General features: G+C 38.0%; 1 protein-coding gene across 1 annotated transcript in view; it reads left to right on the top strand.

Annotated features, from left to right (window-relative positions):
• The window catches only part of pard3bb (par-3 family cell polarity regulator beta b), a 352,270-nt gene that overhangs the window by 104,428 nt on the left and 230,899 nt on the right, over positions 1-16,943 (top strand). The window contains exon 12 of the mRNA XM_072445192.1: positions 2,334-2,462. Coding sequence (XP_072301293.1) covers positions 2,334-2,462 — 129 coding nt within the window. The remainder of the gene's footprint in view (positions 1-2,333; positions 2,463-16,943) is intronic.

The raw sequence follows: 16,943 nt of genomic DNA, 5'->3' as shown, positions 1-16,943 counted from the left end.
TTAAGTTACAAAACATTAGCTGTCAATGCAAAGATATCCAACATGAGACGTTCCCATCCGTCTTTTCAAAGTAAGCCCTATTTTACCTATTTTACCTGAAGTTACATCCTTCTACCCGAGAAGCTACTGTCTTATGTATAATATTATGTTCTGGTTAATAAAGATGTTATATAGTACTTATTATAAATGTATTTTTAAAATCAATCAACCTGCTACATCCAAGAACATATGGGGACCAAACTGCTGTTTACAATGTTCAAAATGCTAAATAATGAGCTACATATGTTTATTTTTCCTGATACTTCCTGATTGATAAAAACAATCAATGAACCAATAAACCAATGAAGTTTTGATGAAATTATTACTATTTTGACCAGGAGTAGTTAACTTGTCCGTCACGCAGCATTTAAGCCAAAAGTGCTATTTTATATTTAGCTGAAACCGAGCTCGAACAAATACAAAACGTAGGAGTCACTCCCTTGAGGCGAAGGCAAAGATTACACTCCATCTACACCACGAAACTGGTTCAGACAAGACGAAACGATGTACCTGGATTGACAACAGTAAACTCTGCAACGTCTTTCAAATGTTTCCCACAAAAGAAGAACTTGAAACCCTGCCACCCCAAATCCGTGGACGTTTCATGCGCCTCTATTGTTGGCTGGCTCCGAACTCGCGTCTTGACAGCAGCCCTCTCTCCAGTCTTCAGAGCAGTGCCTGGGAGCGATCTTAAGCCCAGCAGCCTCTCCATCACTATTGTGCTGCCAACATTTCGCTGCACAGTAAATGTTACTTGTCCGTGTCTCTCCTGCCTTGAAGAGAAAATCTGCTGGGTTTTCAAAATGGAAGAAAGATTGCTGGGATTTATAAAAGCTGTTTATCTATTCCACCGTTTTACATGTGCTCAGTTAAAAAGGTAAAATGATTGTAGATTTGAGTTTTGTTAATATTATTATTTTATTATTAATATTTTTATTACTATTTAAAGGTGGAATGGAAAATTTTTTGGTCCAAATCTGAGTCTCGTTTCCTTGTGGCGTGGACGGCCGATTAGTCCTGCTACGTATCAATCATAAAACGCACCTACTGCTCACCTGCAGCCGCGTGCGGCTCGTCCCCAGGAGAGCAGCATGTTTCCCTGTGTCTAACCGCATGGATCTATCATAATATAGTTCCCTCAGTGTACGGGACAAAATTAAGACGGAGAAAGAAAGTTCGAGCTGGCTCAGAAGAGACGGAAATCTACGGAGACGAGAGATGCGATGCGATCCGTCGCGCTAATAAACAAACGCATGTCTAGCCGCGATGCTCTTGTGCAGGTCCGCACGCGCACTTCTGCTTGAGTTCTCAAATCGGTGAAAAATCGTCCATTATTTATTTATTTTATTTATTTTATTTATTTTATTTATTTATTTTATTTATTTTATTTATTTTATTTATTTTATTTATTTTATTTATTTTATTTATTTTATTTATTTTATTTATTTTATTTTATTTTATTTATTTTATTTAAAAAAAAAAAAATTTTGACCGCTTAAAGATTGTATTTCTAGCACCCCAGTCTCCTTTTATAAATAATAATAAAAGTCGACTTGATGCGCAACTTAACCTAAGCTGCCACGACCATTTCTTTGTCTTAATTTATTCCTGTGAATCGTTGGCTGCAGATGGAAACTTGCCTTTTAGCTATGATCTCTTATTATATATAATACATTTATCTCTGTACGCAGCACCTTTCAGGACACTCAAAAGGTGCTCTATAAAACAATAACAAAACCGTTAATGAAGACAATTAATCAAACAAACAAACAAACTATTTGCTTAATATCTCTGTACATTTCCCCTTCAAAACAAGACTCAACTAAACTCAACTCATTACCGTATTTTCCGGACTATAAGTCTCACCGGAGTATAAGTCGCACCAGCCAAAAAATGCATAATAGAGAAGAAAAAAACATATATAAGTTGCACTGGAGTATGAAATGCAGTTGTACTTGTGAAAAAAACAAATAATATCACATATAAGTCGCTCCGGAGTATAAGTATGAATGTAAGTATAAGTCGCACCCCGGTCAAAACTATGACAATACGGTAATTATACGTTCTGCTTCCACTCCTTATGTCTTATTTCTTTCATTAATAGAGTTTTAGCCGCCGTACAGCCTCCAGACTCGGTGTTTAAGTTGCTCTCGACTTTACCAACAGCAATGAGCCACAATCACCATCAAATATTCCAATTTTCCTATCATCAGAGACACTGTATCATCAGCGATATGTTACATCCCTGCACTAATGGAATATATAAGTATGTACACGCATTCTGCCCGCTGTAGGTGAACGGAGCGGACATCACCGGCGTGGGGCAGGAGGAGCTGGTGTCCATGCTGCGCAGCACTCGCCAAGGAGACAGCGTCAGCCTCGTGGTGCTGCGACAAGAAGACATGTTCCTGCCCAGAGAAATGGTAAGCGCCTCGTCCAGACCGAGCGCTGGCGTCAGTCGCGTTTAAGCTCGCGCCGCGTGATTGATCGGGGCGATTATCCGATGTAATAATCTTTCGTGATGTTGCCATTTTAGGTCCCTTCGACAGGTTTGCTTTGGCGATGAGTGTTTTGGTGCAATGAATCACTTGTGACGCTACTACTACTGTTACTACTACTACTACTATTACTGCTACTGTTACTGCTGCCTCACTTTGTAACGGAATCATATTTAAACTGACAATAATGGAGCCAAACTGTTGGAATGTCATGATTTCTGCCCTGTTCTACTGAGATTTCACATCTTAATAAAAGCCTTTACATTCATTCCTGTCCTTTCCTTCTTTGCTTGAATCATTTTAATCTTAATAATTGCTCTACATCTTCACCTACTGTACATTCTCTTATTTGGAGACCTGTTTAAAATGCTTCACATTTGACTTTTCGTTTGAACTTTTCTAATAAAAATCTTTGTTCCTTCTTTCTTCAAATACTTTTAACTAATCCTCGTTCAACATTGCAACCAACAGGCTCTTTATTTCTGATTAAAATCCTTGTTTTTCTTTTGTTAAAGCAAGCATAGATAATAATAATAATGTGTGAAACGGGTACGTCATCTCACTAAAGGTAAGTGCTAAAACGCCTGGGTGAGGAAAAAGTCAGCGTTTTAGGTGTAACGGAGCAGCGGAAAATGTTTTAGTGCAATTTAGACAGGATAAAAGGGTCTAATCAAAGAACTACACGCACAACTAAGACAATAATGGAAGTCCAACCAGGCTGACCACCTGTCCCTCTTTTGGTTGTCCTGCACAGCACTTTAGGCCCTTGACCCTCATCCCACTTATTTAGAGAATGTCCCACTTAATCATTGCGTTTTGCATAGAAAACCTGATCAAATTAATTTTCACAATCGAAAAATACATATTTTCTGGTTGTAAAATGTTAAAGCTACTGCCATTGCGATCTCTCTGTGAGTGTTATGGTTGTTAAAAAATATAAAATGATGAGCTGTAAAAGCCTTTAGTATCTATAAACGAATGCTAAATGTACTTTTTTTGAGCTTTTTACCATGTTCTAACTTTGTTTTCTCGTCAAAAACACATCCAGAGTAGCATTTAGCTTCATTCACGCTAGTTTGATGAATCCTGCTTTGAAAATCCTCTCTGAGCGTCAAAAACGATCCGATCTGTGACACTTTCTCGATCTGTTACTTTATTTTGTTACTCAGAAAGTTTGATTTCTCAAAGGCGGTCACACAAACCTTAAGAATATTCATGTATTAAACAATGGGAATGAAAGAAAATGTGAGATTTCTCTGTTGTTTGTCTCAGTAATCGTGAATGATCGCTAAATTGTGCTTGTGTTTTTATACTCTGCCCTCCCCAGAGTGTAGCAGCTCTCTTACTTGAGTAAAAGCTGTGGTTACTATACGTGTTAGAAGCTTTACGTCTCCTTCACCACATCCTGACTTTCCACTTGACTCGAGTCCTAGCACTTTGCGGCCCGGCGTGCATTCCTCTCATTTTCCACGTCCGACTGTGTTTTACGTCTTTTTCCTGAGCGTCCTCGGCGCGTTTTGTCAACTGACGTTTCCTCCTCGGTCGTCAGGATGTGGAGGAACGCGCACGGCCGCAGCCCCCGTAGGAGATTCTGTTTATTGAGAGCGGAAAGGCAGCGATGCGCTCGTGTTTGCATAGAGCGATCTCGAAGTCTACTGTGACTGATAAAGCCATCTGAATGTTTACCAAGTGCTGAGTTATGACTTCAGAGTCCCACTGTAATCTGCACTATCCGCCCTCTGGCACGCTCTCCTGCACGGGCCCCTGTACCTGACTGCGTATTTTAAAACCGCTAGTGTTCGTTTCTGCACATTCAGTTCTCGGAAGTTTTCTGCAGCTGTCATTCAGACTTGGATTATGCATTAAGCCGTCTGCGTGTGCCGTCGTTCGTGGTTTGATGATACATACGGACTGCAAATAAGGGCCTCGATAACACCTTAAACTGTGGAGTGGGAAGAGACAAAAAATACCATTGATCTTTAATACACTTTGATCTGGTTTGTGATGTTCAGACGGCGTCTTCTATTCTTCTGATTTCCAAATACGTGGCAGCTTCCTAAGTCTCCTCGTCTGATTTATGCCCCATCTCTTGTAAATACCGTATTTTCCGGACTATAAGTCGCACCTTTTTTCATAGTTTTGGCCCCGGAGAAACTTACATGTGATATTATTTGTTATTTTCACACACAACCGCATTTCATACTCCATTGCGATCTACATATGTTTTTTTTTCTTGTCTATTATGCATTTTTTGGCTGGTGCGACTTATATACGGTACATCTCCCGGTGGGTCAAGGTTGTTTGCCAGAACTTACTTCGATGAGAGGAGCAATGCCTAGCTAAAGGAGATTTTGGCTGCAGTATCGTTCCCGTTCACTATTTTTAAAAAAAATTTGGGCCGTAGACAGGACAGCTGAGCGTAAAATGGGGATAAGAGAGAGGGGAGGACATGCAGCAAACTGTAATAGCCGGGATTCAAAGTCGCCACGCTGCACGTGGAGCTTTCACCGATCGACCACCGGGCGGCGCTATTTCAAAGTGTTGTGTATCGTTAACATCAATCTCTTATACATAAGATAAGATAAGATACATATTGTTCCATGTTATGGTAGTGTAGTTTGTAAAAGATGAAACATGAAACAAGGCATGCTAGGAGCTATATAAGACATTTTTTCAAACTTTTTTCATAAACTCTACTGATATATTAAATTTGTTTACCAATTGTACCAGCAAAATTGTAATTGCAGACCCCTTTAGGTTTACGTTAAGGTCTGGCAAGTTGTAACTATGATCAATATTAGGATCAGTCTCCAGGAAATGAATGTCTATAGTCTAGTGTAAATGTAATGTCTCCAAATAGAATTACGAATGTTGGGTTGCCACGCTATCGACGTGTGTTTGTGAAAGCGAGAATGCCCAACGGGAAGCATAAAACGCGCCTCACAAATTTGAAGACATAATTTCATCTCCGTGTTGACGTAAAGCCCGACTCGTCTAGCCACATCGCACTAAACCCATGCCGTCGCCATCTCCGGGCCTCCCTCTCCCGTCTCTCTCCTCGGCTCCGACGCTGCACCCTGGAGTTCACCTCTGTCTAATTAACAGCTCAGTGTTTATATCGCTGTCACAACACTTTAAAGTTAACTCGCTGCAACTGTGAACACACTCTTGGATTAGGCTTTCACACATATCCCTGTCAGTTGATTGTACCGCCGATTCCACCTGAGAAACGCAGGCAGCGCTATTTCACTTTATTGCCTCGAGCTGTTATTTGTGATCAGAAATAGATTCATAAGTCTGTGTAACAGCAATGTAATAGAAACACATCTATAATGCCATAGCTAAGTTCAGTACAGTAGTGATTTAGCAACGATTACTCTACTACCATAATTGCTAATAGCTGACTATATACAGTAGAGTATACCGTATTTTCCGGACTTTAAGCCAAAAAATGCCTAATAGAGAAGAAAAAACATGTGAACAGTGTGAAAATAACAAATAATATCACATATAAGTCACTCCGGAGTATAAGAATAAGTATATAAGTATAAATTTAAATATAAGTTGCTGCACCCTGGCCCAAACTATGAAAAAAATACGGAAATTACGGTATACAGTATATCTTAGTTGTATTTTGATAATTGTTACATTTATTTGGACTTTACAGACTCTAAAACACAAAAATAGCTATTTATAACATAGACATGGGCATTATTCAATCAAAATATGCAAAAGGGATAAACCATTTCACATACCGCATTTTCCAGACTATAAGTCGCACCAGCCAAAAAATGCATAATAGAGAAGAAAAAAAACATATATAAGTTGCACCGGAGTATGAAATGTGGTTGCAAGTGTAAAAATAACAAGTAATATCACATATAAGTCGCACCCCGGCCAAAACGATACTATAGTCTGGAAAATACGATATTTGAACATATTATTCTCACTCTTGAAGCCGTGATGCACCACAGGTCAATCTTTATTTGGTTGATAATGTTTATAAAAAGTTTGACTCATTGACTACTGAAACAATCGTTTGTCGCAGCCCAAAAAGACACAGTACATTATAATAATAGGTTGTTTTTGCATCAGCTGTGCGTTCCACACCCGTTCTCACACACCGTTAGCCTGTAGTTGTGAGCTCGCACATAAACTGGCAGCTAATGAAGTAAAGCTCTATAGATTCTGTAGTTTCACACCACCATGTATAGTGTACAAGGCTATTTTAGGCTTTTAATGCACGAAAATCATATCTTTTCTTGCCTCTGAACGTCTTTTCTTGCCTCTGAACGTCTTTTCTTGCCTCTGAACACATTCATTTTCACAAGTGATTCTTGTGGTTGTAGTGAGCTCTGTGCCAACCTGTTTGTGTTTACGGAGACAAAACTCCAGAATGATTAAATGATATCTTTTCTATACTTCCTCCTCCCCTCTCTCCCTCTCTCCCTCCCACTTTTCTCTTTTCCTCTTCCTCTCTCCTTCTCGTTTGAGCCCACCATCTGCTGCTGTCTGCTGATGCCTCTATTCTCACTGTCGAAACAAAGGCATTAAACTACAACTACACACAAGCAAATCTTCTCAAGCCATTACTTTCTGACAAGGATACACAGCCACTATAAGGAATACAAGGCACTCGCTCGGGCCCATTATCCTGAATAAACAAAACAACCGTCTCGTTAGTCCCACTCATGTATGGATATAATGTTATAGACGTTTGGAGCACATTTTACAGGACATAAGAAGGGGAAGCAGTTGCATTGGTGTCAAAATATCCAACACTCACACGTTTGGAGCGGAATCACGGCACCACCTTTTGAAACGACTGTGCAACAATTATTTCACTTCTGTCTATTTATTCTGACGGAGAAAACGTTCAACGACTTATTTTTTTAACAGAAAATTATGTGTATTTTCGTTTTGCTGCACACGTGTGCGAGTGTGCAAGACTGTGTTCCCCTTGGAATGATATCAGGTTTCGAATAAACTGGAATACAAAAATATAAATAATTTTGTTTTTGGAGATTTATGGACATCAATATCATAAAAAAATAATACAATTCATTATTTATTTATTTTTAATGCTTTTGCCATTATTGGTTGCAGGTGACTGGAGCCTATCCCAGTGACTTTAGGTCAGGCATGTCCAAACTACGGCCCGTGGGCCAAATGCGGCCCTCAGACCAATTTTTGTTGTCCCTCCAGCTTTCTGCTAAGTTGGTCAACAACAAAAAGTTGTACTTTTTACTATAAAATTTGAAAAATTCAAGCATTTTGATGTTATACCAACCTATTAATGTTCCAAGTCTTATTAAAGATGTAGAGGCGCATCAAAACACTGTCAAATGCAAAATTTTCGAATGATTCAATTATTGAGACAATTATTTGCTGTATTAAATTTTCCATAGTACTCTGAGAGCGAGACAAAACTCAGGTGATAGTCGAGACAAAAATGTTGGGAACCACTGCACTACACTGTGGCAAAAAAAAAAAAAAACATGCACAAAAAATAAAACTTTCAATATGGGAACGTGTACAATTAATATTCAGTCGTATTTTTGATTTTTAATTAAAACCTGTCCATATTGACACATCCGACCACATGCTGTCAGTTACAGTATGTTTGATTCTCCACAGTTGTGATTCATTCATGTTTTTCTTTACAACTTAAGCCACTGAGACGGCCCTTTCCCCATTTCCTTGCCTTTTATTTCTTTGACAGACAACATCCTGCTTTGTGCCATATGCTGCTCACTACCACGCTGACACGTTAAATCAAATAAAGCCGGCGACACGTTCGAAACAAAGCAACTTTATTGAACACTTCTTTCACGACGACGCCCCCCCTCATCCGTCACCGCCGCCCCGTACAAGGCGGTCTGCCGGAGCCCGTGTGCACAAGCATGTTACATTTGCCTCCGTGTTGTCAACAGCGTGACCTCACCGTGGCTCCACAGAGGATTCCATCTGTTCTCCACACACACACACAATACACACACACACACACACACACACACGCACACACTCTACACCTTACTCACTATACCATAATTAGCCTTTAAAATTCATGAAATCGTGTATTAAGACTTAATTAATTAGAGATTAATACTTTCTTCAAAACAAATTCAGTTTTTGTGTCAAGCTTTTAAAGACTAATTAAGGTGTAGTAATTACTGTATTTTCTGGATTATAAATGGCTCTGGAGTCGAACCAGCCAAAAATGCATAATAGAGAAGAAAAAACACACATATAAGTCGCCCTGGAGGATAAGATTTGGGGAAAACCAAGAACAGATATTTGATATTTAATTTAAAATAATTAAAGAACATGGTGAATAGGTGTACGTATGTTAACGCTAACACCTTCAGCTACATGACGTATGCTAACGCTAACACCTTCAGCTACATGAGGCACAGACAGAACTGTGGTAAGTGTCTGGTATGTTAACGTAACATATGAACAGTTATTCAGATAACTATAGCATAAAGAACATGCTAACAAGTTTACCAAAGCATCAGTTTTACCCCAAATCACTAAATCCATTGAATTCTCAAACTCCGTCGCTTAGAGCCTAGAGCGCCCTCTTGCGGTTGCCAGTGTGAAAATAACGAATAATATCACATATAAGTTGCACCCCGGCCAAAACTATGTAAAAAGGTGCAATTTATAGTCCGGAAAATATGGTAAGTAACAAACAAGTTCAAAGTCGCTGGGATAGGCTCCAGTCACTTGCGACCGCTAACGGGAACAAGCAGTAGAAGGTGAATTAATGATTGAATACAGTTGGTAAAGGTGCAGTGGGTACATTTCTGTCCGTCACCTGGTTGTCTCCATGGAGATGTTTTTGCTTCAATGTTTCACAGAATGGCATTGTTTTCAAAAACAGATTTTATTTTTTTTAATGATAAAAATACCTCGAAAAGCACTATTCTGACTGTGAACAGACTCGCCTCTCCACAGATCTTGGCCTGCAATTTGACCTGTCGGTGACACCTGCTTGTCTCCATGGTGATAGACGTATTTAATGGAACACTATGGATCATTCTCAGGGAAATAAATAGCCAGAAGATGGCTAAAAGTGACATAGCGCACCTATAACTTTGATGTTAAGCTCATCTTCTACCTATCACAGGTTTGAATTTAGCTGTAGTTTATATCTTCAGATATAAATAACCTCACATCGCATTTGTATGTTCCAATCAATACGTTTAGTCTGAGTTTTTTGCACGTCTTTCACACCCTGAAACCAAATGGCAGCTCGACGGGGCTCAAAGGGTATCGCGCCGCTCTCACTTCTGTATCTGGTGTTTATTGAAGCTTTATCCGCCTCTTCATCTAATCTGCGCTCAGTCACTGCGCCGGTTTCAAGCGCTCCGATCGTCACACGTGTCAGATTTAAGGGTCAGATTTAGAGGGTCGGGCGTCTGGGGATAAACACAGGTGTTGTCACAGCAAAGGTGCCACGTCTACTGGGTTTTCTTTATCAATTACTCGGTGCACATTGATTGCATGTAATCCTGCTCTAATGAGGTTCTCTGGCTGTGAATGTACGACCATCTGGAAGAATCATATCCGTTTTGTGAATAAAATACTACTACCACTACTACTACTACTACTACTACTACTACTACTACTACTACTACTACTACTACTACTACTACTACTACTACGTCTACTACTACGTCTACTACTACTACTACGTCTACTACTACTACTACCACTACTACTACGTCTACTACCATAACTACTATAATACGTCTTCTTCTACTACTACTAATACTTCTATTACTACTATTGCATCTTCTACTACTAGAGGGTCCTGGGTTCAACTCCCGGGTTGTGTGGAGTTTGCATGTTCTTCCTATGTCAGCGGGCAATAGTTTAAATAAAAATGCCCACAATAAACAATCTATTTTATAGATTTTTTTTTTTTTTTTTTGCATTATCCTGATAATGTGTTCCCATGATATTTTCACAATGTGTTAAGAATGTACTAAAATGTTAGTGCAAATGTTTTTGTTCCATACACAACTGAATGGCTCATAAAATTAACAGAAATATCACTTTATACCCTTATTTGAAAGATTAAACTAGACTTTTCAGTGCCTTTTTTTTTTTTTTAATAGTCTGAATTATAGATATCTTTATTATTAATAAATAATAATAATATTAATAATTATTGATATCCTAATTGTCTATATCTCCAAAACAACAATTCTCCCACCTCTACTTGCGATGACAGGGTATTTTACAGGCTGCTTTGCTCATTTTTGCCAAAGCCACTGACGTTATCCCCCCAGGGTCAGCCACGAACCGTGAGCCAAAACACAATTATTGTCCCGCAGCAGGTTGTGACTCTGCTATTATTTCCACATAATGCAGTTATTTTACAGAAGGCCGGACATCTCAGACGTGACCCCGTGTTCCACAGTGACAGTTACTGACTCCTTTGGCCTCTTCACATGAACCCTCAGCATCAACATCTGCTGCTCGTTTCCTGTCCTCGACACATTTTATTATTTTTTTTATTTTTCCTCAAATCTCAAAATTACCTCTTTATCAGAACGGTGGGATTTTTACACTTTTCCAATACATCAATTTCTCTAAACCTTCACTCTTGTATTGTATTTCTGTGATTAAAATCTTTCTGTTGCCCCTTCTCATAATGTACTATAATGTAATTTGCATACTTTCCTAATGCTCTTGACCAAAATATTATGTATGTATATATATTATACTATATTATTTTTTAAGTACTGAAGTGGCATTTCTGTTTTCTTTTTACTTTGTATTACTTCAAGAGATCTTTTTTTTTTCTTTTTTTTTTCAAATGGCTGAAGGACTTTTAAACTCAAATCAACAGGATAGTTTTTACACTTTTTTCAAAACATAAAATGCCCTAAACCTTACATTGTATTTTAGTGTTAAAAAATATTCCAGACTGACATAGTTATGATATATATCTATACTTTGCATACATTTCTGACGCGCTTGACTAATAAGAACATAGATGTATATTTTATTTAGTATTTATTTGATCCCATAACATTTTTGGGCTTTTGTCTTTTACTATTATAACTCGTAATGATCAGCATCATTTTTCTAGTATTTTAATGTTAGTGTTTTCCTCATTTCATCTAAGCTTTTCCCTTTCGATGATAATTAGTTTACGGGTCTCCTCGGAAACCTTTACACGATCATTAGTGTGGAGAAGGTATGTGGAAAGACTGTAGTTTTCAGTTGGAAATGGGTCATTGCGTTGGTCCAGTCGTGGTTTTCGCGATCGTCCCTGGGAGAACTCCTCATTATTACATCATTACACCTCTCATTACATCGAAGGTTTTTTTCTTCTGTTGTTGGGTAAATGGATCCTTGGACGGTCATCTCCGCAGCACGATGCTCACGACACACATTTGTATCCTGGACAGACGCACTTAAAGACCGGAAGGTTCTCGGCCGAGGGGCGTTTCTAAACATCCCTCGTTAAAAGATGATTTTGTTCAAAGCGGGTGTTCCTTTACTTCACTGTGCTCACTCGGATTAAGCGGTTTTAGCCTTGTCCAGTTTCAGCGTTCAATTGTTGTTGTTGTTGTTGTTGTTGTTTTATGGTGGTTGGCATCCAAGTGTTGCATTACAGCCAGACTTTATTCTTCAGACTTCGTTTTGTATTATGTGTTTCTTGTGTATGGAAATGTGAGCGCTTTACCACTGGATGACATCACGCAGTGCAGCTCTTTAGAGGAAACCTAAATTCACAAGATTAAAACACAAATTCATACATGTGTTGTTGACATGGTTTAAATGCAAAAAATAATTAAAACTTGTTTTATACTGTATTTTCCGGACTATAAGTCTTTATAGTTTTGGCCGGGGTACGACTTATACTTATATTTATATACTTATACTCCGGAGCGACTTATATGTGATATTATTTGTTATTTTCACACTTGTAACTGCATTTCATACTCCAGTGCAACTTATATATGTTTTTTTCTTCTCTATTATGCATTTTTTGGCTGGTGCGACTTATAGTCCGGAAAATACGGTACGTGTTTCTCGCGCCGAAATGATCAGACTGCGCTTTACCACCTGATGACATCACGCAGTGCAGTTCTTTAGAGGAAACCTAAATTCGCAAGATTAAAACACAAATTCATCCGTCCAAGAAAAAACACGACATGGTTTAAAAGCAAAAAATAATACAAATGTGTTATATAATACAGATGATCTAAAGAAATACTGTAACTAAATAGATTTGCATGACATACTGCATTTAGTTCCTCCAGCAATAGCGGAAATAATGTTTTTGTTGTTCTGATCTTTAAAAGGAAAAGCTGTTTGGAAAGAAAGAAAGAAAGAAAGAAGAAGCAGAAATTAAACACATTGAATTGCAATGTAAAAAAGCAATTACTGTCTTAATTGTACCGGCGAAATTATGAAAAGATGCATTTTAAAGCGACCAGAAAGGGGTCAACGCATTTCAAGCTGGAAAACCAGTGATTACCGCTTTTTGAAATTAAAACGGCGAGATTTTGTAGACGCCAGTTGGAGTCGGGAGTAATTATACGGCGAGAGCGCCTTGCGGTTCTCTTGCTGCTGTTTGTTGAAGTCGTTGGGAAGGTCACGGATTCTCCTATCAGGTGTGGACAGTCTGCGTGCGGCGGCAGGGAAATGCAGTTTTGTGCCGAGTAAAGGAGTTTGTGTCGGATTAGCTTCTGTTAAACCTACAATCCCCGCAGACAAACGGCGTCTAAACCGCACTCTGCTGACCCGCCCAGACTGCTACGCACAAAACACACACAAAACGTACACACACAAAACGTACACACACGAGTACACACAACGGGAAGAGATTACGATGTCCGGGCGCGTGCGAGAGGAGAAAGGTCGCGTTATCGTGGTTTAATTTAGATGTACTGCCTGAGAATGCACTTTATTTGTTTGATGTAGAATACGATTAATAGTTGATGGAATAGTACTGTTTACATTGTGAGGGTTTTTTCTGGTTTTGTTTCTTTTTCGCTAAAATTGCAGGTAGCTTGGCGAGCGATTTTTGTTGCATTCAAAAGTACAGATGGACGACCTTGCTTTGGGAGCAGATTCTGAGGCGAAATGCTCACTAACTCAGCCTCAGCAGTGGAAAGTCTGGTTCCAGGTCTAAAATGTAATGACGTTATACCTACTGTTCATCAATATTTTATTAATAAAGCTTGGTGAAATATTGACATAATTAGCATCCCGCACGACTTTAAAGCTGTGGATCTGGGACATAGAACTCCTGCAATGGAGAAGAACAAAAAAAAAAAAGATGGAACACAGCAAAAAACGACCAGAGAGCAAAATAAATAATTAAATAAATATCAACCAAACATTCAAAAACATAATTCGGGCATATTCAAATCACAGTCGCGACTATTCCAAAGTCGTGTTTTGTTTTCCATTTCCTTTATGTCCGTTACTATTGCTGTCCAGTCCTCGATCATTGGTGATGTTTGTGTCAACCATTTGTTTTCGTGATTGCCTCCTTTCCCGACGCCAAAAGAACATTCCAGAGGTATCCGTCCACTGTGTCCATGGCTGGAGTTTTGCGGCCCAGCGCATTGTGAACCTCAATCCAATATTTTTGAGCAGCCGCACAGTCCCAGAACGCGCCTTAGTGGTTTGCCTCCTTTAATGCCACAGTTTCTCCAACAGGCTGCATTTCCTTGTGAATAATGAGCCCTTTGATATATCGCGTTATGAAAAAACTCCCCCCGGACATGATTTTGTCGTCTTCCACTGGGATGTACACATACTCTTCCACTTTTCATCCGTCAAAACAAGATTTACCTCCTTTATCCCCATTTGTGTTTTATATTTTTAGTAGAGTATTTGTCCAGATTAGCAATGCATTAAGATAAGATAAGCCTTTATTTGTCCTTTATTTGGAAATTTTGGTGTTGCAATGCAAGTAGGTACAGAAGTAAAAAAACTTATAAAAGCTTTAAAAACACTCTTAATAGAAAAGCTCTTATACAAAACTCTTATAGACATAACCTCTCATATTCTTAATAAGGAATATAAATACAAAAAATAAAAAATAAGACACAATAATAATAATAATAATAATAGTGGCAAAAGTAAACACTCTTATTTACAGCAGCACATGAATATGACATTATTGCGTATGAGTATTGCAAATGAATATGACATTATTGCGTATGAGTATTGCACATGAAAATGACATTATTGCATGGAGTATTGCACATGAAAATGACATTATTGCGTATGAGTATTGCAAATGAATATGACATTATTGCATAGAGTATTGCAAATGAATATGACATTATTGCGTATGAGTATTGTACATGAAAATGACATTATTGCATAGAGTATTGCACATGAATATGACATTATTGCGTATGAGTATTGCACATGAAAATTACATTATTGCATAGAGTATTGCACATGAATATGACATCATTGCGGATGAGTATTGCACATTGAATATGACATTATTGCGGATGAGTATTGCACATGAATATGACATTATTGCGTATGAGTATTGCACATGAATATGACATTATTGCGTATGAGTATTGCACATGAATATGACATTATTGCATATGAGTATTGCACATGAAAATGACATTTTTGCATAGAGTATTGCACATGAATATGACATTATTGCATATAAGTATTGCACATGAATATGACATTATTGCATATGAGTATTGCACATGAATATGACATTATTGTGTAGGAGTATTGCACATGAATATGACATTATTGCGTATGAGTATTGGACATGAATATGACATTATTGTGTAGGAGTATTGCACATGAATATGACATTATTGCATAGAGTATTGCACATGAATATGACATTATTGCGTATGAGTATTGCACATGAATATGACATTATTGCACATGAAAATGACATTATTGCATATAAGTATTGCACATGAATATGACATTATTGCGTATGAGTATTGCACATGAATATGACATTATTGCATAGAGTATTGCACATGAATATGACATTATTGCATAGAGAATTGCACATGAATATGACATTGATATTCCTGTAACACTATTGCAAAGACTATTTCTGGGTCAAGCAACATTGCGTTCTTATGTAGATTGTTGTCATCATATAAAACACCAGGTTTGATACAAATCCACCTAACCCACTCTCGTTTCTTGCTGCCGTGTTTTCGTACATCTCACAGACTTTCTGGCCGTTGCGTTTGAGCGGACGACACTATACGCTTCTGTTTCTCCGGCGTTTCTCTAATAGTACTCACGTCTACACAGTCGCTCTCTTTGTTTGCTCCCGCCACTCCATACGCTGTCCCTCTCTTCAATTACCTCGTGGAAATGTGCAGGTCATTTCATTGATATTGCTGAGCTGAAAGAAGGGGGGAAGGATTGGGAGAATAAAAGCATCAAGTACAAATGGCCTTTTTTCCCTTTCTTTTTTATTTGTGGAAAATAGACCGCAGCTGCAATTTTTCGCTGAGAAATTTAGCTTGAGAAATGTTCCTTCTGATGGTTGGTCTCAAATGGAAAAGCTTTTAGTCTGCGCTTTTGGAGCCTGACCCGTTTCCTTAAACGTGGTCCGCCTTCGAGTTTAGCACGTTCGCACCTTAAACTTTGTTGAGCTGAAAGATGAATCGGAAGTAAAAAGTGCATAAATTGGGGTTTAAGAACAAAGCCAAACTACTATTCCACTGTTGATAACACTGTTTGTGGTATTACAGATGCACTATGTAACTTTTCTGGTGAATGGAAATGTTCTACAGTGTGGCATTAAACGTATATACATGTATTTATTCCATTACATTTCAACTTGTTCAAAAAATACCTTGAAAAGCATTATTCTGACTGTGCTTGCTTGTCTCCACGGAGATGGATAAGCAACAATATCTGCGTCGAGAAAAGCAGACGTCAAAAGTTATGTGCAAAAGTTATGTGGAGTTTTGATGCAGAATATATGACACAGTAAATGATAATACATAAAGTACCGACATTTAAAGCAATAATCCCAGTAAATCCTGTTCAAAACATACAATATCATTAAAAAACACATTTATAATTACAGAAGTGGGTAGTTTGTGTCTGTAATTAATTAGAAAAGTTAGTTATTTAACCCTTTACAGAAAAATACAAACACAATAAACATTGACTATATTGAATTATCATTTACTGAAATATAAATCAATATAGTACTTATAGTTAATATTTCACCTTTTGAGTCTGTACTTCCCCTACACGTAAACCTAAACCAGTACATTCATATTTTTGTTAAAATTATGATTTAATTGTGACAAATAATCTTAATCTTTATTGAATCTTAATTTAGTTTTTGTTTTATTTTGTTTTTGGAGGGATTGTGAGTTCTTTGCAGACAGCAATGTAGCCTAT

The sequence above is a fragment of the Eucyclogobius newberryi genome, unplaced genomic scaffold (genome assembly GCF_026437365.1).
Source record: "Eucyclogobius newberryi isolate DKJ021-1_F unplaced genomic scaffold, fEucNew1.0.hap1 SCAF_14, whole genome shotgun sequence".
NCBI classification, from domain to species: domain Eukaryota; kingdom Metazoa; phylum Chordata; class Actinopteri; order Gobiiformes; family Gobiidae; genus Eucyclogobius; species Eucyclogobius newberryi.
The sequence above is the reverse complement of the archived record's forward strand: the minus strand, read 5'-3'. Positions and strand labels throughout refer to the sequence as shown.